Here is a 23,961-nt window from a genome sequence, read left to right on the forward strand (position 1 = left end):
ATACTCTTAAAGGAGCAGCCGCTCATAATAGGGAGTGATAGCCTACTTTACTGTATGTTTGATTTTACTTTTTAAAAAATGCTGCAGGCAGCTCCCTACACTTGATTTGTTATTTAAAAACTACTTGAAGTCGGTAAGTCTTACTTAGTTCTTAGTGTAAAAGAATCCAGAGTGTATTTTCATTTATTTTCCACTGAAAATGGTGAGCTGTAATATAGTAGGGAGTGATTTATTTTTTTATTGGTGAATATTTTATTATTATTTTATTCTAACTAATGTTTGACTTTATTGTACAAATGCTGCTGGCATCTCCCTGCACAAAATTTCATGTTCAATTTCACAATTAAACATACATTTCATGGATATGAAGGTCTGTGTCAGTATGTGCTATGTTTAATTTCATGTGAATTATAATGTTTACATTTATCGGTTGCACATATCGGTTATCAGCATCCCAATTCCATAATAATCGGTATCGGTATCGGCCCTGAAAAAAAACATATCGGTCGATCCCTAATTGAAAGCATTCAACGGGAAGTTCTCATTGAAAACGGAGCAAAGAGCAGCCCTGGAGGTATTTATTGAAAGGAAGGACGTTTTCGCCTTGCTCCCGACCGGCTTCGGTAAGAGTTTAATCTACCAGTTAGCCCCGTCGCGTCGCATACGTCAGAGGAAAGAGTGATGTGATTGGTTTAAGCTTCGTCACAGCCTTTTCTGGCTTCGACCAGTAGCAAACTGAGGCATTTCAGGGAGGCGGGTCAACCACGGGCTCTGGGAAACGGTTGGGCTTAATATCTTGGCCAGACCAATAGCTCGTAGAGCTTTGTCGCGTTAGCCAGACTAAAATATCTCAGCCTTTAGAGTCACCAATCCACTTACCTGCTTAACGGGGTCGAGAAAACCAGTGTGTGTGTTCAGATTTAAACGTTATAATAATTTTATTCTTGATGAATGTGCGTTTCTTTTTCTCCTCGCAGTTCCGGAGACAGATGGCCGTATTGAGGTCTCGGAACCGGCCGGTAAGTGGATTTTAGTTCATCTCCTGTCTTTTTAAGTAAAGCTTGAGTGAGTTGAAATAATCATTGGTGTGCTTGGCGAATACGGATAATAAAATGACCCGTTCCTTTCGGTTTATGGACAATTCCAGTTATAACGAGTGTTGAAACGTCTCCTCGCAGCTTCTCGTTTTCCGACTGGATCGTGACGTTGATGGTCATGTAACCTTAGATTTCAGCTGGTAAAACTTGTCAGAATTTTCGAGGACTAGAGCCTGATCCTGTACCTCGCCTGTCATGATGTGAGCAGTGTAACTATTCCTGTTTAATCACTGTACACGATGTTTTCAGACGCACGTTGTTCTTAGGAGAGACTGCAAACGACTTCCCCTTGGAGTGCGAACCCACATGGATGTAACGAGTGTCGGATGTGTTGAGCGTGTAAACAGTAAAGTGTGTGTGTGTGTGTGTAGAGCTGACATATGTGGCGTGTGTTTGTTGTGGCAGCAGCTCCACCCATGGAGAACGGCTCTGGAGACGGAGAGACGGCAGTCGAGGAAGAGAGCTGGGAGCAGAAAGGAGGAGAGGAAGACTCGCTCCAGGAGGAGGGAATGGAAGAGGACGAAGAAGCGCCAAAACCAAAGGTGACTCCCACTCAGCCCAACGCGCCCAAGAAGGAGCACGTCAATGTTGTTTTCATCGGCCACGTGGGTGAGTATACCGTGTATACGGGGTGTGCGCGTGTGTGGTTACCATGTTTCCTTGGTTAGAAGAGGCATTCGTGTCTACAAGCTGTCTAATTATTAAGTTATCTTTAAAAATTCACAGTAAGATATTTCTACAATACACCTTCCCCTGATTCCAGAGCAGAAGGAATTAAACTTAACAGGACAGGACGCGCGATTGTAGGAAAATAATCAGCGGCCTGTTGCGTTTTATTCCTTTTATACCACAGCAGTTGACCTTTATTTTTAAAGGCATCACCGAACGGCACAGTTTTGGCCCTTTTCCACTACCCTTTTTCAGCTCACTTCAGCCCGACACGGCTCGCGTTTCGACTACCTTAGAGCAGCACGACTCGGCTCGCTTCAGCCCTGCTCAGCACCCAAAACTCACACGGTTTTGGAGTGGGGCTGAAGCGAGCCAAACCGAGCCGAGTGAGGCTGGGGGCGTGAGCAGACACTCCCCTGTGCACTGATTGGTGAGAAGGAGTGTCCTCACATGCCCACACACGCCCCGCGAGCACGCTGGGATCTGTAAACACCGTAAACCCGGAAGAAGAAGAATTACGAATTACGAGAATTTCTGATGCCTTATGCGCCTCGCCTCATCTATACGCTCTTGCCAGTATCTGTTGGCGTTGTCGGTGACAACAAGCCACAGCACCAAGACCAGCAACACTAACGACTCCATGTCCTCCATGTTTATTGTTTACTATCCGGGTCGTGAGACTACCGCTTAAAAGGTCACTGATGTCACTGTTTGCGCCGCCTAACGACATCACGTGACGTCCACCCACTTTCGCTAACTCCACCCAATGTGTCCACCCACTTCCATCCAGCACGGTTCAGCGCGGTTGTAGTCGAAATGCAGCTCCAACAGCCCCGCTCAGCTCGACTCAGCACGGCTCAGCCGCGTTGGTAGTGGAAAAGCGGCATTTGACACTTTTTAAGGGTTTATGATTAAACTTAACATTGTGGAGTGTTTGGGAGACAAATTACTCCATCCTGAGTTTGTTATTGCAAACAAATCAACACCACCTGACCAAAAGGAATCTAGAGCTCAACAGCGCTGAAGAAAGGAGGAGACGTCAAAAACGAGTAAAAAAAAAAAACATCAAAGCTATATCCAATCAACTGCAATTTCCAACGATCGGGGTGTAATTATGTAATATCAAAGATGTCAGGGTACCTACAGTATTGTTGGACAGTGTATCGTGACATGATTTATCATGATATCAATCTTTTATCATATCGATCACTCCTAAAGACTAAAGTTCTGCCTTTTTTCCAGCAAGTGGTTTTTAATAGTTAATTTTGCTATGTATGAATTAAAAAAAAAAAAGTTAGTGGATTGGAGTGTATTAAAGGTTAACGATGTGTTTCTCACAGGCTTTTAGAAAGAGTTTAATGTGGGACACTTTTAGCGAAAGAAATTAAGGCTGTGGAAGGAGGCGAGTGAGAGAGATTGAGTGTAAAATGAGAATTTTCTGCACTGTTCTTGTGTTGTGGGATTTTTTTGGGGGGGGGGTGAATAATTAGGCATGAGACAGATTTTCATTGTCTTTCGGTCTGAATGTGGCTTAAAACCCACGCCTGTGTGCTGTGTTTGATGCAAGTCACATTCGTGTCCAGACACGATTCAGAAGTTTGTCGTGGGTTGTGCTGGCAGTGGCGTGACCAGAAATAAATTATGGAGGGAAGAGGAAATGTAATACAGTAAGCCCTCAGTATTCGCGGGGGTTAGGGACCGAGCATGGCCGCGAATAAGCCAAAATCGTGAATACTTGTTACCCCCCCCCAATAAAACTGCTCACAAATGCTTATTTTGATGTCTAAAACACTCCCTATACCCTAGGCTATACTGCCGCAAAACTCTTCCCTTCCTTTAGCATATCGAGAAGTCCTACCTTCTCCTGCAGCGTCATTACCTTCTTCTGGCGCTTAGGTTCCTTGGCAGGAGCCTTACAAGATGCAGAGCGTTTAGGAGCCATTGTAGGGCGTAAAAATTATTCAAAAATACCAAGAACGCACAACACGTGAACAAGTCTGAACTACGGGAACCGCGAGACTGTACTGTACAATGCGCTCATTCGTATCGGCCAATGAGCAGCAGCCCGCCATTCAAACTTCAGCCAATAGTGAGCAAGGATTTTGGCTCCAAGAATGTAGCAGTGCGTAAACGTTCGCAGTGCGTAAACATTCGATATGTTCGCCGCGAATCGCTGAGATTTCCGTGAATGTATAGGAGATATGTCCTATATAAAATCCCGCGAATATGTGAATTCGCGAATACTGAACCGCGAATAGGCGGGGGTCTACTGTATATTAAATAAAATCATGATAGTTTTCCTGATCTCTACAGTTAAGTAGGTGCGACCACACTCGTGCATTTTTTTTTAATCGTTTAATGCACAATTTACCATCGAACAATCTTTCCATATTAATAATGTTGCAATGAAACAAGTTTGATACTGGGGGGAAAAAACATTAATTACGGGAGGAAATTTACATCTTGTATAAATCAGTGTTTTCCCCTACCATTATATTTCTCCCTCCCCCCCTTTGCTTTTTAAGGTTCCAAAAAAAAAAAAAATGCAGGCACTAGGACCATGTGGAAAGAGAACCTGCTCAATAACAGGAGGGTGCAGGCACTAGGACCATGCAGACGCATCCCCTGCACAAGCTTTGCTCTCCTCAAAAATGATTTGATTCAAACAATAGTTAGCAATATCAGGGCCCCCCCCCCAAAAAAAGCTGCAAACGATGGACGTACGACTCTCTTAAAAAAAAAAAAAAAAAGTCATATGTCCATCATTTACTGCTTTTTTTTTTTTTTTTTTTTTTTTTTTTTTTTAGTCGTATGTCCATTGTTTGCTGCCTTTTTTTTTTTTTTTTAAAGTGAGGTCTTCAGACACACACTATTAAGTTAGCTAACGTTATGTTCTGAATATTCATAGTAAGACCATGTTGGAATATGATCACTTTGTAAACATCTTGAAGTTAGCTAGCCATAGAAAATTACTTTTTTTTTTAACGTTATTTCAAACAAGCGGTCAGTCTACTACTGTACTTCACTCAACACACAAATCGGAGGTAGTGACAAGCAGTGGAGAGGTGAGTGAAAACAAATTACAGAAAGAAGAAATAAGCTCTCCGACTTTCTAATTGGAATTATAAGTCGGTTAGAACTAAAAACGGTTCATTTGCCATTTTAATCTCCAAATCACTACAGTATACCACTTTCATTCATGAAAGTATTTTTATTTGGAGATAATTTCCTGTCTAAAGGCCTCTGCATGCTCTTGCGACAAGGCTTTCGCAGACAGTTGTAATTTATTGTTGAGCGGGGAGTAATAGGCGTGCGCGATGTTATTCACCGCTACAACGCAAGGCAGCGCGAAATCGCTAGGAGTAGTTGGTGGGTGTGGTTAGTGGAGTGTTTATCCTCTGGTTACTTATAATGACTAGAACTGGAGTCGTATAGATGTACGCACTTCCTCGATCAACCGCTCTTCGTGCTGCTCCATCTTCGCTCGTGTTTTTAAAAATGGCGGTCGTGAAAACAAACCAAACCGGGAAAGCAGGGAAGCGGAAGTGCATGTACAGCGGATGTAGAGTGGACCGATCAGAGCCCTCTTGTCTGCGACGCTGTCTGCGAGGCTTCTGCGGTGGTCACAATTTTTGGGAGGTGCGCGCAGAGCGTCTGCGAAGGTGGGGGGGCTACGCAGACGCTATCTGCGAGACCGTCTGCGAGGACTGTGTTGTCAGCATAAATTGGCCTTAACTCGGCAGAGACAGCTGCCCACGGGTTGGGGGGGGGAGAGATGGGGACAGCATGTAGAAAGTGGCGAGGTGGTGAATTACAAATTACAGAATCGAGCAGGCAGGTATGAGGGGCTGTGGTACAGATGAGTGACGAAACCAGAATGAAGCGTCTTCATCGTGAGGCCACCAGAATCTCTTCAGTGCTCCTTGCCAAGTCTGTGGAACTGTATTGGAGGGATGAGCTTCCCTCCACGATATTCCCTCATTTATATACAACCTTTTATTTAATCAGGTAATTTAATTGAGATCAAGGTTTCTTTTGCACGAGAGACCAGAGTACAGCAGATAGACCTCAGGGAGGTCTCACCACAGGATCAGTGGCTTTCATCCAACGTGGATTAAATAAAAAGGAGTTCTGTTGTAAAAATTATTTGCATTATTGTTCTAAAATAAATGTGAAGATTTAAATATGACTCCTTTAACTGTTTGTTCAGGTCCAAATGCTCTGTAGAAGGAGCTGTGGGGAGGGGGACGGGTCCTGCAGGTGACCTTCCTCGTCCAGCACCTCCAAGCAAGTAAACTTAGGGGAAACACTGTTTTGATATTGAGGTGGTTTGATTCATGTTTAACGTGACGTAACAGTTTGTTTATTGAACTGTGTGAAGGTCTTAAAGGTTTTTAAATGTCTTTTTGTTGTGCAAGCAGCAGTGAGTTTAATGTTGTTGGACCTTCTCTGAAGACTCGGAACAAATTGTAAATGAAAGGATTGTACGTGGAAATTTGTTGTTGGAGTTGGGATTTTAGGAAAACCTTCTGTGCGAGTGACTTGGAGAGAAAATAAAAATAAAATACAGCCTTGGACGCAGATAAGAGGGCGAACATCAGTGCTAAATGAATGCCAGTCGTGTCAGGTTTGTGAGAAAATGCCTGCTTGTGCTGTGCACATTTGGTAAGCGTTGGTTTTATCAGTCACAGATTCGTTTATGTCCGTGCGTGATGTTTGGAGGTCGCGCTCCACCTGCGTGTTTGCGAAACATTGGGAAAGGAGTTCAGATTGGCAGTGTTTTTTTTTTGAGGCCCAGAGTGAGGTGGTTGGAGTTTGTGCTTGCTGTGGAGTGTCTCATAATAAGGGCTGGGCGATGACCAACGAGAGGAAACGTCTCTCTTTGGTGCTTTATGGAAGGAAGGTAGCACAAGAGGACAGTGAGACAGAATGAAGACTTCATTATTGAAATGGAAATATTTGCTGAACCAAACAGTCGAAAGCTGTGACGGAGATCGATGAGTGAGATGGTTAAGATGAAGTAGGTGGATGGATCAGCAAAACAGGAGGAGGGACAGGTGGGCAGCATACAGACCAGACAGGTAAAAAGGCACGATGCAGACAAGTGAGGAAAAATAAGATTTATTTTTTTCACGGTCCCGTTTCCATCAAATCCTGCGCTCTGATTGGCTGGCGAGTGGGTCTGTATCCTACGGTATGGATCCCGGATACGGACCTCTGGTGACCCGCTCGTTCACAACAACAAACGTAGCAATTTTTGTCGACATTTATTTTCGCATTTCTCAGGAGAATAGCATTAATTTTACAGCATGGATAGCGATAACGACAGTGTTCACTGCGAAAGTGAGGTTTACTACCCTGAGGAAGAAGAAATAAAAGAAAACATTTCAGGAGAAAGCTAAAAACCTGTAACTATTGCTAACGCTGAGCAAAAACATGGCTGAATCCTGAATGACTCAATTTTGTATAAATAGGGGACTACATAGGTGGCAAAATGTAGTTTTTTTCCTGCCATGGAAGTGCACTTGTATACCGAGGAGGAAGCCATTTGCATTACAGCCGTGAATGAGGATTCAAAATGGCGGCTCGGCTCAGTTTTCCCTTTCGGGCGCTCTCGTTTTCTGTTAGAATTTGGTAAAGAAAAAACAATTATTTACCAGCTTAAGGTCGGTCCGTATGGTGAAATACCGTGACCGAGGTCTTGAAAGTACTGAGCGAGGCCCTCTGGGCCGAGGTCAGTATTCAAGGCCGAGGTCACGGTATTTCACCATACGGACCGACCTTAAGCTGGTAAATAACATATCATATATATATATATATATATATATATATATATATATATATATATATATATATATATATATACACACACACACACACACACACTGAGAACTGTGCAGAGTTCCTTTAAATATGTAAATTGTAATTATTACAAAGAAATACACTCTCTAGCAATATACTCCAGCGTATCAGAAAACGATACAGTTTTCTGAAATACCTTGATGACTTTATTGATTAAAATAAAAAAAAAATTCAAACTGATTAGAATGAGCTGGTGTTTAAATGTTTTTAAATTTGACTTTTAATCTCAGAAATATTCATAAATACTTAAAGGGATAGTTCGGGATTTTTGACATGAATCTGTATGGCATCCCCATCAATAGTGTCGTGCAAACACGCTGACTTACCCCTGACAGCATCCTGTGAGTCCAGTTTTGGTCCAGGCGAAAGTAGTCCGGCAAGTTTGTTGGGGTCACGAAAGTAAAACGTTTTTCGTCTCAAAATAGTATGTGTTCAAAAGAGTGATATATTTGCATCACAAAACCGTTGTCAAATAAAAAGTCAGACCTCGAAATCGCTTGGCACTATTTTCTCTCCCTCGGTATCGCTGCGCGCTGCCGCCAGGTGACAGCCACGGCTGTTTCATTCATTGTTTACTAGTGATGGGAATTTCGGCTCTTTTTCGGGAGCCGGCTCTTTTGGCTCTTCTTACTATAAGGAGCCGGCTCTTTCGGCTCCTGAGATTTTATTTTTGATTTAAAGGAGTACGCCACCCCCAGATGAAATTGAGTCAGTCCCTGCAGTCCCTAGAGTTGGATGAGTGAGCCAAAGCGTTTTGTAGCCGACCCAGCCATTGTCCTGATCTATAAACGCCCCGGTTAGCTTAGCTTAGTCGCTGTAATCCGGCGTGTCCAGCTAGCATTGTCGTTACAAAAGTGAATTAAATAACTCAAGATTGTTTATAATTATTTCTCATGACTTGTACATTCACATCGAGTACACATATCAATGCAAATTAACACGAAGGGATTTACTAGACCAATTTATATCTGGAACTATTTTCAGCCACAGCACAGGCAAAGCACCGCTGCAGGCGCAAAGACACCGCGCAGCGCCTGAAAACGGGTGCGCAGCGCCTGAAAACCCGTTTTCAGGCGCTGCGCGGTGTCTTTGCGCCTTCCTTTTCCTACCTATTCCTTTAATTGCTGCAATTAACTAGTTAATTCTGATTCTATTTCTCCTCTCAGTTATAATCTGTCCTGCTTTTGAAAAGATCCTCTCTGGGGGGACAGATGCTGCCACTATACACATCCTCCGTGCCATCACGTGTGTAAGCCGTGGATAGAGTGCAGCCTTGGTCTCCCACCAGCTTAGTGAGTCTGTGTTTCGCTGTCACCTGGCGGCAGCGCGCAGTGATAAGAAGGGAGAGAAAATAGTGCCAAGCGATTTCGAGGTCTGACTTTTTATTTGGCAACGGTTTTGTGATGCAAATATATCACTCTTTTGAACACGTACTGTTTTGAGACGAAAAACGTTTTACTTTCGTGACCCCAACAAACTTGCCGGACTACTTTCGTCTGGACCAAAACTGGACAAGAACTGGACTCACAGGATGCTGTCAGGGGTAAGTCAGTGTGTTTGCACGACACTATTGATGGGGATGCCATACAGATTCATGTCAAAAATCCCGAACTATCCCTTTAAAGAAATACTAGTGCAGGTCATCGTTGTATTATTATTATTAGTACCTGTCCATGATATTTTCTAACAAATTTTACTACTTGGTTCGATATCCACACCTCTAGTCTTACTCAGCTGCCCTGTGAACCTTTCTAGCACGCAAAAATAAAAGAACCCTTATCAGTTCTCCTGCGCATGTTTGTATTTATAATGTGTTATAAACGTGTATTCGCCTTCAGTTATATCCCTAATACCTGCGGATGACGTGTCGCAGCTTTACAGCTGTTACAGACCGTGTCGGTGTCTCCATGCTGGTCGTGAGGGTTTTTATTATCGTGTACACACACAAACTCATCAAGGTCTGCAGACATCCTAACAGTCATTAATGTATGATTTGAACAAGCAGCATTAGTGTAATGAGTCATTGTTTTCATCAGTCGTACACGGTTATGGCTTTATCCTCTTCTCACCTTGTTTCTCAATTCCTTTACTTCTAGACGCTGGCAAATCAACCATCGGCGGACAGATCATGTGAGTAGCTGCACGGTTTCTCATGTTGTAGCAACTACTTTTGTTTATTTTGCACCTTTTTTTTGTGTTGTCGTGCCATTTGTGTGGCTGTAGCTTCAGACTTGTTACTAAATAAATTAGAAGGAAGAGAAAATCTCACGCTCCATCCTTCCCTCACTCGTGAACAAGATCCCGAGATACTTAAACTCCTCCACTTGAGGCAGAACTTCTCCACCAACCTGGAGAGGGCAAGCCACCCTTTTCCGGTCGAGAACCATGGCCTCGGACTTGGAGGTGCTGATTCTCATCCCAGCCGCTTCACACTCGACTGCAAACCGCCCCAGTGCATGCTGAAGGTCCTGGTTTGAAGAAGCCAACAGGACAACATCATCCGCAAAAAGCAGAGATGAAATCCTGTGGTTCCCAAACAGGATTCCTTCTGGCCCCTGGCTGCGCCTAGAAATTCTGTCCATAAAAATTATGAACAGAACCGGTGACAAAGGGCAGCCCTGCCGGAGTCCAACATGCACTGGGAACAGGTCTGACTTACTGCCGGCAATGCGAACCAGACTCCTGCTCCGTTCGTACAGGGACCGGACAGCCCTTAGCAAAGAGCCCCGAACCCCATACTCCCGAAGCACCCCCCACAGAATACTACGGGGGACACGGTCGAATGCCTTCTCCAGATCCACAAAGCACATGTGGACTGGTTGGGCAAACTCCCATGAACCCTCGAGCACCCTATGAAGGGTATAGAGCTGGTCCAGTGTTCCGCGACCAGGACGAAAACCGCATTGTTCCTCCTGGATCCGAGGTTCGACTATTGGTCGAATTCTCCTCTCCAGTACCCTGGAGTAAACCTTCCCTGGGAGGCTGAGAAGTGTGATTCCCCTATAATTGGGGCACACTCTCCGGTCCCCTTTCTTAAAAAGAGGGACCACCACCCCAGTCTGCCACTCCAGAGGCACTGTCCCTGACCGCCACGCGATGTTGCAGAGGCGTGTCAACCAAGACAGCCCCACAACATCCAGAGACTTGAGATACTCAGGGCGGATCTCATCCACCCCCGGTGCCTTGCCACCGAGGAGCTTGCAAACCACCTCAGTGACTTCAGCTTGGGTAATGGACGAGTCCACCTCTGAGTCATCAGCCTCAGTCTCCTCAGTGGAAGACATGACGGTGGGATTGAGGAGATCCTCAAAGTATTCCTTCCACCGCCCGACAATGTCCCCAGTCGAGGTCAACAGCTCCCCACCCGCACTGTAAACAGTGTTGGCAGAGTACTGCTTCCCCCTCCTGAGGCGCCGGACGGTTTGCCAGAATTTCTTCGAGGCCGACCGATAGTCCTTCTCCATGGCCTCCCCGAACTCCTCCCAGTTCCGAGTTTTTGCTTCCGCAACTGCCCGAGCTGCAGCACGCCTGGCCTGCCGATACCCGTCAGCTGCCTCGGGAGTCCTGGAGGTTAACATGGCCCGATAGGACTCCTTCTTCAGCTTGACGGCATCCCTTACTTCTGGTGTCCACCATCGGGTTCGGGGATTGCCGCCACGACAGGCACCGGAGACCTTGCGGCCACAGCTCCGAACAGCTGCGTCCACAATGGAGGTAGAGAACATGGTCCACTCAGACTCAATGTCCCCCGCCTCCCTCGGAAGCTGGGAAAAGCTCTCCCGGAGGTGGGAGTTAAAGACCTCCCCGACAGAGTGCTCGGCCAGACGTTCCCAGCAGACCCTCACCATACGTTTGGGCCTGCCAGGTCTGTCCAGCTTCCTCCTCCGCCAGCGGATCCAACTCACCACCAGGTGGTGATCAGTTGACAGCTCAGCCCCTCTCTTCACCCGAGTGTCCAAGACATAGGGCCGGAGATCAGATGAAACGACTACAAAGTCTATCATTGACCTCCGACCTAAGGTGTCCTGGTGCCACGTGCACTTATGGACACCCCTATGCTCGAACATGGTGTTCGTTATGGACAAACCGTGACTAGCACAGAAGTCCAATAACAAAACACCACTCGGGTTCAGATCGGGGAGGCCGTTCCTCCCAACCACGCCCCTCCAGGTGTCACTGTCATCTCCCACGTGAGCATTGAAGTCCCCCAGTAACACAATGGAGTCCCCAGTCTGAGCACTCCTCAGTACCTCTCCCAGGGACTCCAAGAAGGCCGGATACTCTATACTGCTATTTGGGCCATAGGCACAAACAACAGCAAGAGCCCTCTCCCCAATCCGAAGGCGCAGCGAGGCGACCCTCTCGTTCACTGGGGTAAACTCCAACACATGGCGGCTGAGCTGGGGAGCTATAAGCAAGCCCACACCAGCCCGCTGCCGCTCACCACGGGCGACTCCAGAGAAGTGGAGAGTCCAGCCCCTCTCGAGGAGCTGGGTTCCAGAGCCCAAGCTGTGCGTGGAGGTGAGCCCGACTATCTCTAGCCGGTACCTCTCAACCTCCCGCACAAGCTCAGGCTCTTTCCCCCCCAGCGAAGTGACATTCCATGTCCCAACAGCCAGCCGCTGTGTCCGGGGATCAGGTCGTCGAGGCCCCTGCCTTCGACTGCCACCCAATCCACATTGCACCAGTCCCCTACTGCTACCTCTGTGGGTGGTGAACCCACAGGAGGTCGGGCCCACGTCACCTCTTCGGGCTGAGCCCGGCCGGGCCCCATGGGCAAAGGCCCGGCCACCAAGCGCTCGCATACGAGCCCCAACCCCGGGCCTGGCTCCAGGGTGGGGCCCCGGCTGCGTCATCCCGGGCGACGTCACGGTCCTCGGATTTCTCTCCATAGGGGGTTTTGGTGAACTGCTCTTAGTCTGGCCTGTCACCTAGGACCTGTCTGCCTTGGGAAACCCTTACAGGGGCATAATGCCCCCGACAACATAGCTCCTAGGATCATTCAAGCACACAAACCCCTCCACCACAATAAGGTGGCAGTTCAAGGAGGGGATGCGGATCGGTGCAGCCTCCGCAGTGATGCGGTCGCTTTACCGGTCCGTTGTGGTGAAGAAGGAGCTGAGCCAAAAGGCGAAGCTCTCAATTTACCGGTCGATCTACGTTCCGACTCTCACCTATGGTCATGAGCTTTGGGTAATGACCGAAAGGACAAGATCGCGGATACAAGCGGCCGAAATGAGTTTCCTTCGCAGGGTGGCTGGGCGCTCCCTTAGAGATAGGGTGAGAAGCACAGTCACTCGGGAGGAGCTCGGAGTAGAGCCGCTGCTGCTCCACATCGAGAGGAATCAGCTGAGGTGGCTCGGGCATCTTTTTCGGATGCCTCCTGGACGCCTCCCTGGGGAGGTGTTCCAGGCATGTCCCCCCGGGAGGAGGCCCCGGGGAAGACCCAGGACACGCTGGAGGGACTATGTCTCTCGGCTGGCCTGGGAACGCCTCGGTGTTCTTCCCGAGGAGCTGGCCGAGGTGTCTGGGGAAAGGGAAGTTTGGGCTTCCCTGCTTAGACTGCTGCCTCCGCGACCCGGTCCCGGATAAAGCGGAAGAAGACGAGACGAGACGAGAAAATGTGAGATGCGAAGGTCGACCTCACAGAAAATTTTCCAAGTTGTTTAAAACGGTTCTCTCCCTTTTTTTTTTTTTTGATATTAAGATTAATGTTTTTATTCTATGAAACTTGCACCCGACCAGTCAGCAAATTTCAGTGTCACTAGCCTCAGCCATAATAATTCCTGGTCTGCAGAAACGTACTCTAAATATAGATGAAAGCCTTCCGGATTTACCCGGAAATCCGGATATTTGACAAAACTCTTGAAAATCTCCGGTTTTCCGAATGGAGAAATTTATTTTTCTGATTTTTCACGTTCCTAGACGCGGCGTAATACTTCGCATCGTCCTTGCATGGGCGCAGTCCTTAAATAGCCCAAACATAGCTCATTGATTAAAGACAGGTGTTCTTTGTTAACGGTGCACATGCCGGAGCTCGTTAGGCGCACGCGCCTTCAGGTGCACGAGCTAAGGCACGCAGGACTGACACCGTTCTGCGCAAGCGCAACACGATCGCACTAGAAAGCATGTTCAAGCTGCCAGTGTAGCTGCAGTCTCTAGTTGCGAATTACAAGTATTTCCTCGTGTTAATAATTCGCCATGTCAAAACAAGCAAAACTTTCCTCCTCCTTTCGACGTGAAGAGAGGTGAGCAATTTATTATGTTTTTTTTTCCATCAAAGTTGCATTTTGTGGCTTCGAAGCCAAGTTTTAGTGCCGTTTCTAGAACACAACATTAAGAAAGCGTGGAAGAAACCGCAATAATGGAAGCGCTGGTTTCTAAGCTGCCTAAAACCTAGCAGTGGGAATTATTTTTTGTTACATAATGCACTCAGGCTGCCAGTCACAGGGGTGATAGCGTTCCGGCGCGCCGCGCTGGATTTCCGGCGCGCCGTGGCTGGGGGAAAAAAAAAAAAATCTAGTTCGCCCATTGTCCTGTGTCATTCTGAGATGCGCAGATAGACAGTAAAGGGAATTCTCCCTTTACTGTCTATCTGCGCATCTCAGAATGAGACAGGACAATGGGCGAACTAGATTTTTATTTTTTTTTTCCCCCAGCCACAGCACGCCGGAACGCTATCACCCCTGCAGTCAGTGTGTGACCCCCCCGAAAAATCCTCGCTACGCCCTGATTTACATGAGAAATTTGGTATTCATTGGCGTGTTTAAATTTAAGGGTGATTCTCATGAAGACCTTCACATTAACATAGTTTTCACCTCATTTCAGTATTTTCTCAAGTTGAGAGCTTAAAATAGAGTGTGAACTTTACTATGTTGATCTTTTTTTAATGGAAAAATATTTTAATGGAATTTTATTCTTATTTGAGGCTTACATGATCCAGAATAATTCTCATCACCGTTACAGTAAATGATGAAGCTAGATAATGAGTTAAAACATTTTTTGACAATTAATTTCATATTTCCACAAAATATCCCATTAAATGAACAGCACAGTCCATGACAATTACTTTTTTATTTTTTATATATATATATATATATATATATATATATATATATATATATATATAAATAAAACATTTTTATATATATATATATATATATATATATATATATATATATATATAAACAATTTTTTTATTTATTTATATTATATATATATATATATATATATATATATATATATATATATATATATATAAAACATTTATTTATTGCCCTCACAGTGCACGGTAATGAGAATATTGAGTAACGGTAATGAGATACTCTTGGCTAATTTCACAAATAACCTGAAATGCTAGCAACCTATAACTTTGCCACATGTTAAAGCCTTATATTGTGATGATAATCATAAAATATATTTTTTGATTTTTAAAAGTAATGAGTATTAAACCATAACGGTAATGATGAGACAGTGTAACTGAGGACAGATTTAGCAACATGAACACAAATATCACAAAGTAAGAGAAGAGTGAGCAACTGACCTTGTCTCCATTTTGAATCTTGTATCTGAAGTGATGCATCATGGGATAGCTGATCAATTTAAAGGCACGGTGTACTTTTTTATAGGGGGGTGAAATCATGAAACGGTAATGAGAAACATTTGGTGCGGACACAGTTATTTTGTTTAAAATCAAGTACCTTTTTTTGTTCAACACAAAAAATATTAATATTATGCATAAATATAGATGTTTTAAAATAACTTTACACTGTATTTTTTTAAATATAATTAGGAATTTTTATATGATTTAAAGTAAACATTAAAAAAAGGGATGCGGACACATAACGGTAATGAGAATTTCCATAGATTTTTTTTGTTTAATTGATATAAAAATTAGTTTATATGATGATGAAAACCATTTGTCCATACAGCGCTCCCTATTTTCTTTACACAAAATATCAAAGTTTATGTGAATTAAGTATTGATTTTGGAAAATGCGTCCTGGACATGTTCACTGCAGCTTCATGAGAATCACCCTTACAGACAATATGAACTCATGTAAACAATTGGCTCCAACTCGCATAAATATGAATTGGAAATGTTTAGTTCACTTTAGCTTCTGCAAACGCACAGCTCGACTACAAGATTGATAAACGAGGCTCAATGTCCCCAACACTGAAACCTGAAAGCTTTAGAAACTCTAGCAGACCTTTCCTTTTTAACAGGACTGTTTTGGGATTTTGCTGAGTTTACCTTCAACTGTCTGATATTTTTCAAAGTAATGAACTGTGTAGCAGGAAAATCACCACGTTTTCTAAACGCACTCCTGAAAATTACTCATTAACTAGGGGAATTAAATTCGATATTTTTGACATGTTAATCATTAATGTACATGAAAGACAAAGGCTTAAAAGTTATAACTTGTTTTAGTGAAAATAAGTACTAAAACGCACTAGAATGCAGGGTTTTGCATGTTATGTTATTGAAATTTTTTAATCTTAGTTTGACTTTCAAAAGTTCAGGATGTTTTTCTTTGCTCCACTTTCATCTTTATCTAAATCGGCGTCCATCATCTCCAGGTTGAAGTTTTTCCCCACTTCAAACCCACCTGATCCGGCTCACAAGCCTCCTGTTTGTTGGATCAGGTTTGTTCAGAGCAGGGAAACCTTACAGCAAAGCAAGAACTATTGCTTTGGTTCCTGAAAAGGTTCCTGCAATGGAAAATGCTTTGTTTTTTGTTCTAGATGCTCTGTTACCCCTTTTCCACCAAATCAGTTCCAGGGCTGGTTCGGGGCCAGTGCTGCTGCTGGTTCACAACTTGTTCAACTTGCGAGCCAGCTGAGAACCAGTTTGCTTTTCCATAGCTCGCGGTGCTAAGGGAAGCCACATCAGTTACATCGCTGTATACGTCAGTTACGTCACTACGTTTGCATAAACCTTGGTGCGAATATCGAAGCAAAAACAACATGGAAGAAGCAGCAGCAGCAACAACAATAATAATAATAATGGATGACTTCGCGTTTGTACAGCTGCTGCTTCTCGTCGCTTAAAAATGGCGATCTTTCGCGTTCTTGTTATTGTTGTTGGTCTTAACAACTCCCCCCCCCCCCCCCCCCCCCCCCCGCTGACATAAGCGGTTCTTTCCTCTGGCCCAGCAGAGAGTTGGTGCTAGCCTGGAACCGGTTTTTCTGTCCCCGGAGCCAGTTCTTTGTCAGTGGAAACAGGAAACCCGGTTCCAAACTAAGCACTGGCCCCGAACCAGCCCTGGAACTGCTTTGGTGGAAAAGGGGCATGTATGGTGGTTTGATTTTTAGTGGTCAGTAGATGGCATTGTTTGACTGGATGAATTTCATACAGGAGGAGGTTAAGTGGTTAATCTTTAGGGTGGTTTGTGTTTTCATGGCTCCTGTGAGGGACATCAGAAGATCTCAAGCTCTTTTGCTCTTGCTCTGTTTCATTGTCACCTTACAGGTATTTAACAGGCATGGTGGAGAAACGAACTCTGGAGAAATACGAAAGGGAGGCCAAGGAGAAGAACAGGGAAACTTGGTAATTAAAATTATACTTTTGTAACACTCTGGGGTGTCTGGTTATAGGAAAATAATCAACGTCGTGGTGGGTTCATTGAACGTGATGTGAAGCAGAGCCTGCTGTGACCACCATGAAGCTAATTATTTTCTGATATCCTCATGTCATGAAGTATTTTATTCCACTTGTACCACAGCATTTATTTATTAAAGTGTGACAATTCGGGAGTTGTTTCTCCTTCATCCCCCTTTTTTTTTTTTTTTTCCTTGACAGTAATCGGACGGGAAAAAAAAAAACGCAGCTTGTCATGGTACAGAGAAACCAGAAGACGCACTCTGTCCTAAACATGTCGGAAAGCTTAGAGCTTTACCTCTGACTCTTGGAAAGCACGGACACTGGAGACGACTCCTGGAAACGCAAAATAAATGCTAGGTTTTAAAAAACAAAGCCCAGTAGAAGTCAGATTGTGTGGACCATGTTCAATAATGAGTCCCTGTGAATGAGCTGTTACTTTAGAAACCGTAACGTTTTACAGCAAGCACATTCATGTGTAAAATTAACCTCGATCTGACCAATCGGAGACGAGGATTGAACAGTGCTGAGGTGTAACCAGCTTTTGTCGTAGAATTCTATATCTCAAAAGTAGCCAAAAAATATACTTGCACAAAAGACGTTGCCCTAAAACACTTTTATTGCACAGAGCTGATAGAAGTGTGAGTGAGTCCTGGAAAAACCGTGACTTCTGACCTTTTAACAATGTTTAAATTGCATCTCTCTTTGGGAGACCCACCCTAGGACCACCCCAAAACAAAATGTCGGCTCCTATTAACCATTTGATGCACAAGCTAAGCAAACCCAGCTTAAATAAAAACTCAGCCGGGTCACTTTTGACCCAGGTTGTGCATCAAAGGGTTAAAATCATCGTGAAAGGACTGACTTTGTTTGAGAAACAGACTTCTGATCGGTTGCCCAGCATGGGGCTTCTCATTGGCTGAAACATGTTTCCTGCCATTTTTCAAAAAGGTAACCAGTCGTGCTTATTTCTTACCATATGGCATTCTAAGGGTTTTACTACTTCATGACAAGTCTGTGTTTGTCATGCGAAATACCTTTACAGTGGTGAAGAACACAAGATGATCACATACGCATGTGGTCCTCTATACATCAGGGATGAGTTTTCCGCTTTTCGGCGGATTTCCGCTTTTTCTGAGCAAAAATCGATATTATGCCAAATCCGTTGAGATGTTTTTTTCATTGAGGGGGGTTGGGGTATGTTCCTTCGTGATACTCAAGCGTACGACGATGTTACATGTTTAAATTTTCGCCATCTTTTGTCTCGCTAAGTCTCGCGGTAGAATACGTGTTATCTACAATGTAATTGGCCAAAACATCGCTGGCAAGAGCATGATAGCCAATCATAACAGTTCTTACAAGAGTGTGGGAGAGAACAAAAGCCAATCATAACAGTTCTTACAAAAGTACCCGCATCTGTTCTATTTTATCGAAACTTGCACATGTTCATCGTCGCTGCGCTTCAAAAATACGTTTCTCTTTCGTATCGGCTTTTTTACTCAAAATGCCGAATACAATTGACAAGCGAGACGAAGCGAAGGTGCGTGAAATCGATGCTGGTATAAAAAACAGAGAGACAAGCTGACAAGCTTTTGTCTTTGGCCAAAAGGCTGAAGAAGAAGTCGAAATGATTAAATGAAAATGAGAAGTGACTGTGAACTATAAATAATTGTATAAAGTGTACATAGACATTATCCCATAAACTTAGCATTTGTTTGATTTAAGACATTGAGCATGTATATGATGGTCAGTAAATCTGAATTAATGCTGACAGTTTTGAAAACTTAAATATTTCAAAAGACTTTTTGAAATCATATGCAACTAATGAGGACATAGGGTGACTGACCTTTTCTCCCTAAGAAATTTTATTTAATATATGAACATTTTGATAATTAATAAAACTTGCATTTAATGTGAATTTAGTTTGTCATTTTTGTTGATCATAAATTATAACCATAGCCTTGAATGTAGAATGTGATTTTATTTTGAATTCAAACAATACTCCTATTGATTTGAAACATATTTTCATGTAAATGTATAAAAAAGACAACAGATTTTTTATCTACTACAGCTCAGATTGCAGGAAAAGTGGTTTGTAAGGCCTTATTTTTCAAAATCTTCCTGGGGGGGGTTATCCCTCCCAGACCCCTGGCTTCAGGCGCCATCTCGTTTTCTGCTTTTTTGGTGACCACCCACTCTCGTCCCTGAAACATTTAAACTCCGTGTACTTGGGCTCAGCTTAAAGGAGCCTGATGTTAAAATACCTCCCAAGTACAGCAATCAGAAATTCATGCTAAATACAGTAGTTTCATCATGATGTCAAAATTAATTGTAGCAAGCTGAAACAGTTGTGTGGGTGTGTGAGGTCCATAAAACATTGAAATGAGAGCAATCTTGGAGGCTTCACACCTCGACCTAAAAAGATAACCGTGGAAAACCTAACACCTTCTGATGCCCCGGAGATTATGGGAGTTGTAACATATTCTGAAGCTCTAAACAGCAAGCTAGAGTCAAAATTCTCTCGCACTTTCTACAACCGGTGTTTTATATTTTAGTATTTTCCTCTCGCTGTGACATGACTAAAACCGCCGTCTTGGTCTTGAAATGAATAATTTTTGTGTTTTTCCTCAGGTACCTCTCTTGGGCTCTTGACACAAATCAGGAGGAGAGAGATAAGGGTAAAACAGTGGAGGTAGGCCGTGCGTATTTTGAGACGGAAAAGAAGCACTTCACCATCCTGGACGCGCCGGGACACAAGAGCTTTGTCCCGAACATGATCGGTGGCGCATCGCAAGCTGATTTAGCAGTGCTGGTGGGTCGTTAAGGTCATTTAAGTGATGCACAGGGTTGCGATAGGAATAGATTTCAAAGGAAATGTTTTGTGAAAAATCATTATTTTTAAATTTTATTTTTTAAGGCAAGAATATGATGATGTAAGATGTTGAATATATGTTAAATCTGTACCTAATGTTTTTTTTTTCCCCTTCTCCCCTCCTTCAGCTGTCACATAAAGACCCCATAACATTCGAGCCAGCTTCTGGCACACTAACAATTCATTTAATATGCAATTTGAACAGAAAATTGTCCCATGAGATCCTGAGCACTTGTTTTTGATCGTCTTGGACATTTGAGTGAAGTCTCTGAAATGTCCCGCAGGTGATTTCAGCACGTAAAGGCGAGTTTGAGACGGGGTTTGAAAAAGGAGGCCAGACGCGAGAGCACGCCATGCTGGCCAAAACGGCGGGAGTCAAACACCTGATCGTCCTCGTGAACAAAATGGACGACCCCACTGTGAGCTGGAGCTTGGAGAGGTCCGGGATCTGCTTTCCTGTACCATAGCTGGGAAATGCGATCTTTATCCTCGATCTTTTTCTCAACGTCGTGAACGTTTCTCCACAGATACGAGGAGTGTAAGGAGAAACTGGTGCCATTTTTGAAGAAGGTGGGCTTCAACCCCAGAAAAGACATTCATTTCATGCCATGTTCAGGACTGACGGGGGCCAACCTGAAAGAACCAGCGGAGCACTGCTCCTGGTACACGTAAGTGGAGAATATAACCTGTTGTACATCCCAGAACAGCGTGGATGAATTCTCAAATCTGGTGGTTGATTTAGTTTCCGATGACAGCAGCTCTGACAGTAGTGCAGCTGCAACTCAAAGGTTTATATTCATTCATATGTAATATAAAAATAAATGTTTTGTTCTTTACCTAAGCTACAGATACTAATTATGACAATTTAACTGCTTTGTGTAACTAACGGAGTCCCTGTGTGTTTACAGAGGATTACCGTTCATTCCACACCTGGACAGTTTGCCAAATTTCAGCAGATCCAGCGACGGACCAGTCAGGTTACCGATTGTAGATAAATACAAGGTGATTTTTTTTTTTTTTAATCTGTGTTTAAAAAAAGAAAAAACATTTTCCTCCTATTGCTGTGTTTCTCCTCACCAAAACAAGCATGATTTATTCTTATTCTCATAGCTTGTATCTAAACAAATGTGTTGATGGGTGATGTCACGTAGACAAGTCCTGGCAGATAGTGAGAGAGGTTCTCGCACATGTATGTAGCCTTTGTATGTAACAATAATAATAAAAAAGGGTTATCGCGTTTAGGAACCAATACACAGAACCAAACTTAAGGTACATGGAGGTGAGTTTCGGTTCCTGTCAAGGTGTGTGGGAGAGAGAGAGAGAGAAATTGTAGATCTGGAAAGTTGTATTCTAATGGTTTTGATCTTCTCTAGGACATGGGCACTGTGGTTTTGGGCAAGTTGGAGTCCGGATCTATTAGCAAAGCCCAGCAACTTGTAATGATGCCCAACAGGGTAAGATCTTCACAACGAAGCATCTCACATAGCCAGGGATGAGAGTTTTCCGCTTTTCGGCGGATTTCCGCTTTTTCTAAGCAAAAATCGATATTATGCCAAATCCGTTGAGATGTTTTTTTTCATTGAGGGGGGGTTGGGGTATGTTCCTTCGTGATACTCAAGTGTACGACGATGTTACATGTTTACATTTTCGCCATCTTTAGTCTCGCTAAGTCTCGCGGTAGAATACGTGTTATCTACAATGTAATTGGCCAAAACATCGCTGGCGAGAGCATGATAGCCAATCATAACAGTTCTTACAAGAGTGTGGGAGAGAACAAAAGCCAATCATAGCAGTTCTTACAAGAGTGTGGGAGAGAACAAAAGCCAATCATAACAGTTCTTACAAGAGTGTGGGAGAGAACAAAAGCCAATCATAACAGTTCTTACAAGAGTGTGAGAGAAAAAAAGCCAATCATAACAGTTCTTACAAGAGTGTGAGAGAGAACAAAAGCCAATCATAACAGTTCTTACAAGAGTGTGGGAGAGAAAAAAAGCCAATCATAACAGTTCTTACAAGAGTGTGGGAGAGAACAAAAGCCAATCATAACAGTTCTTACAAGAGTGTGGGAGAGAAAAAAAGCCAATCATAACAGTTCTTACAAGAGTGTGAGAGAGAACAAAAGCCAATCATAGCAGTTCTTACAAAAGTACCCGCATCTGTTCTATTTTATCGAAACTTGCACATGTTCATCGTCGCTGCGCTTCAAAAATACGTTTCTCTTTCGTATCGGCTTTTTTACTCAAAATGCCGAATACAATTGACAAGCGAGACGAAGCGAAGGTGCGTGAAATCGATGCTGGTATAAAAAACAGAGACAAGCTGACAAGCTTTTGTCTTTGGCCAGAAGGCTGAAGAAGTCGTCGAAATGATGAAATGAAAATGAGAAGTGACTGTGAACTATAAATAATTGTATAAAGTGTAGGGCTGTCCCCGACCAAGGATTTTCTTGGTCGACCAGTGGTCATGCATTCACTCCGACTAATTCCCCCCCCCCCCCCCCCCCCAAAAAAAAAAAAAAAAACCTGCCCATTTTTACCGGGATACACATCTGTGAGGCTTTACCTGTAATGCCGGGCTGCCGTATCTATGCGCATTTACCACTAACGGCGGGGGTAACCTTCATGCAATTTTCAGCCATGCAGGCATTTTAAAATGGTTATGTTGTCTGATTGCCTGAAATAGGGGACGTACAGGGATGTGTAACTAACAAAATGTTTGAATGTGTCACAAAAATAATCAGAAAGACTGACGGACTCTGAACATTCTGATGAATATTTATTTAAAACACGTGCCACACACACAATAAAGTGGATGCGCCTGTAGAGAGATTGTAAAACAGTGAGCTGGATAATTTAGCTTTACCAGTAGCCAGTAACCAGTAGGCCTACGTATTGCAATCAAACTTCAGGTTGCAAGGGGTAGGCTAGTAGGCTACTTACATGGTTGAGGTGGTAAAGCGTGTTCGTCGTGGAAGAATGAAAGGCGAATGTTTTTTTGCAAATTCTGCACGTAACCCTCTTTGGGTCATCTTTGTTCTTTTCGAAATGATCCCATATTTTAGAGCTCCTTCCAGACATGCTGTCTGCCCGTGTTAAAAAAATCACCAACAGTAAATTAGTGTCACGACTTCCTTTATCATGCCCGTCAAATTAAAAGCCCTTCAGCCCTTTGACAAGACGCGGCTTTTTTCCCTGCGACCAATCGACCAATGGAATTTTGGTCGGCTAATAATTTTTTGGTCGACCAACGATTAATCGATTGTTTGCCGTCAGGCCTAATAAAGTGTACATAGACATTATCCCATAAACTTAGCATTCGTTTGATTTAAGACATTGAGCATGTATATGATGGTCAGTAAATCTGAATTAATGCTGACAGTTTTGAAAACTTAAATATTTCAAAAGACTTTTTGAAATCATATGCAACTAATGAGGACATAGGGTGACCGACCTTTTCTCCCTAAGAAATTTTATTTAATATATGAACATTTTGATAATTAATAAAACTTACATTTAATGTGAATTTAGTTTGTCATTTATAACCATACCCTTGAATGTAGAATGTGATTTTTGTTTTGAATTCAAACAATACTCCTATTGATTTGAAACACATTTTCATGTAAATATATAAACGAGACAACAGATTTTTTATCTACTACAGCTCAGATTGCAGGAAAAGTGGTTTGTAAGGCTTTATTTTTCAAAATTTTCCTGGGGGGGTATCCCTCCCAGACCCCCGGCTTCGGGCGCCATCTTGTTTTCTGCTTTTTTTTGGTGACCACCCACTCTCATCCCTGCACATAGCGTGTGGTGCAAGTGTGAGCACCAGTATATTACATATCTAGTACAAAAGTATTTAATA

The 23,961-nt window shown here is 43.5% G+C and overlaps 1 protein-coding gene across 4 annotated transcripts in view; it reads left to right on the plus strand.

Moving 5' to 3' along the window:
• The window catches only part of gspt1l (G1 to S phase transition 1, like), a 60,278-nt gene that overhangs the window by 12,250 nt on the left and 24,067 nt on the right, over positions 1–23,961 (plus strand). The window contains exons 2-10 of one of the 4 annotated variants that reach the window (XM_060902147.1): positions 978–1,019; positions 1,503–1,706; positions 9,725–9,758; positions 17,100–17,177; positions 19,860–20,040; positions 20,385–20,539; positions 20,628–20,768; positions 21,009–21,102; positions 21,474–21,554. In XM_060902147.1, the coding sequence (XP_060758130.1) occupies positions 978–1,019; positions 1,503–1,706; positions 9,725–9,758; positions 17,100–17,177; positions 19,860–20,040; positions 20,385–20,539; positions 20,628–20,768; positions 21,009–21,102; positions 21,474–21,554 (1,010 nt within the window). The remainder of the gene's footprint in view (positions 1–977; positions 1,020–1,502; positions 1,707–9,724; positions 9,759–17,099; positions 17,178–19,859; positions 20,041–20,384; positions 20,540–20,627; positions 20,769–21,008; positions 21,103–21,473; positions 21,555–23,961) is intronic. The other 3 variants (XM_060902148.1, XM_060902149.1, XM_060902150.1) reach the window with 3 other exon arrangements.

The sequence above is a fragment of the Neoarius graeffei genome, chromosome 20 (genome assembly GCF_027579695.1).
Source record: "Neoarius graeffei isolate fNeoGra1 chromosome 20, fNeoGra1.pri, whole genome shotgun sequence".
In the NCBI taxonomy this organism is placed as follows: domain Eukaryota; kingdom Metazoa; phylum Chordata; class Actinopteri; order Siluriformes; family Ariidae; genus Neoarius; species Neoarius graeffei.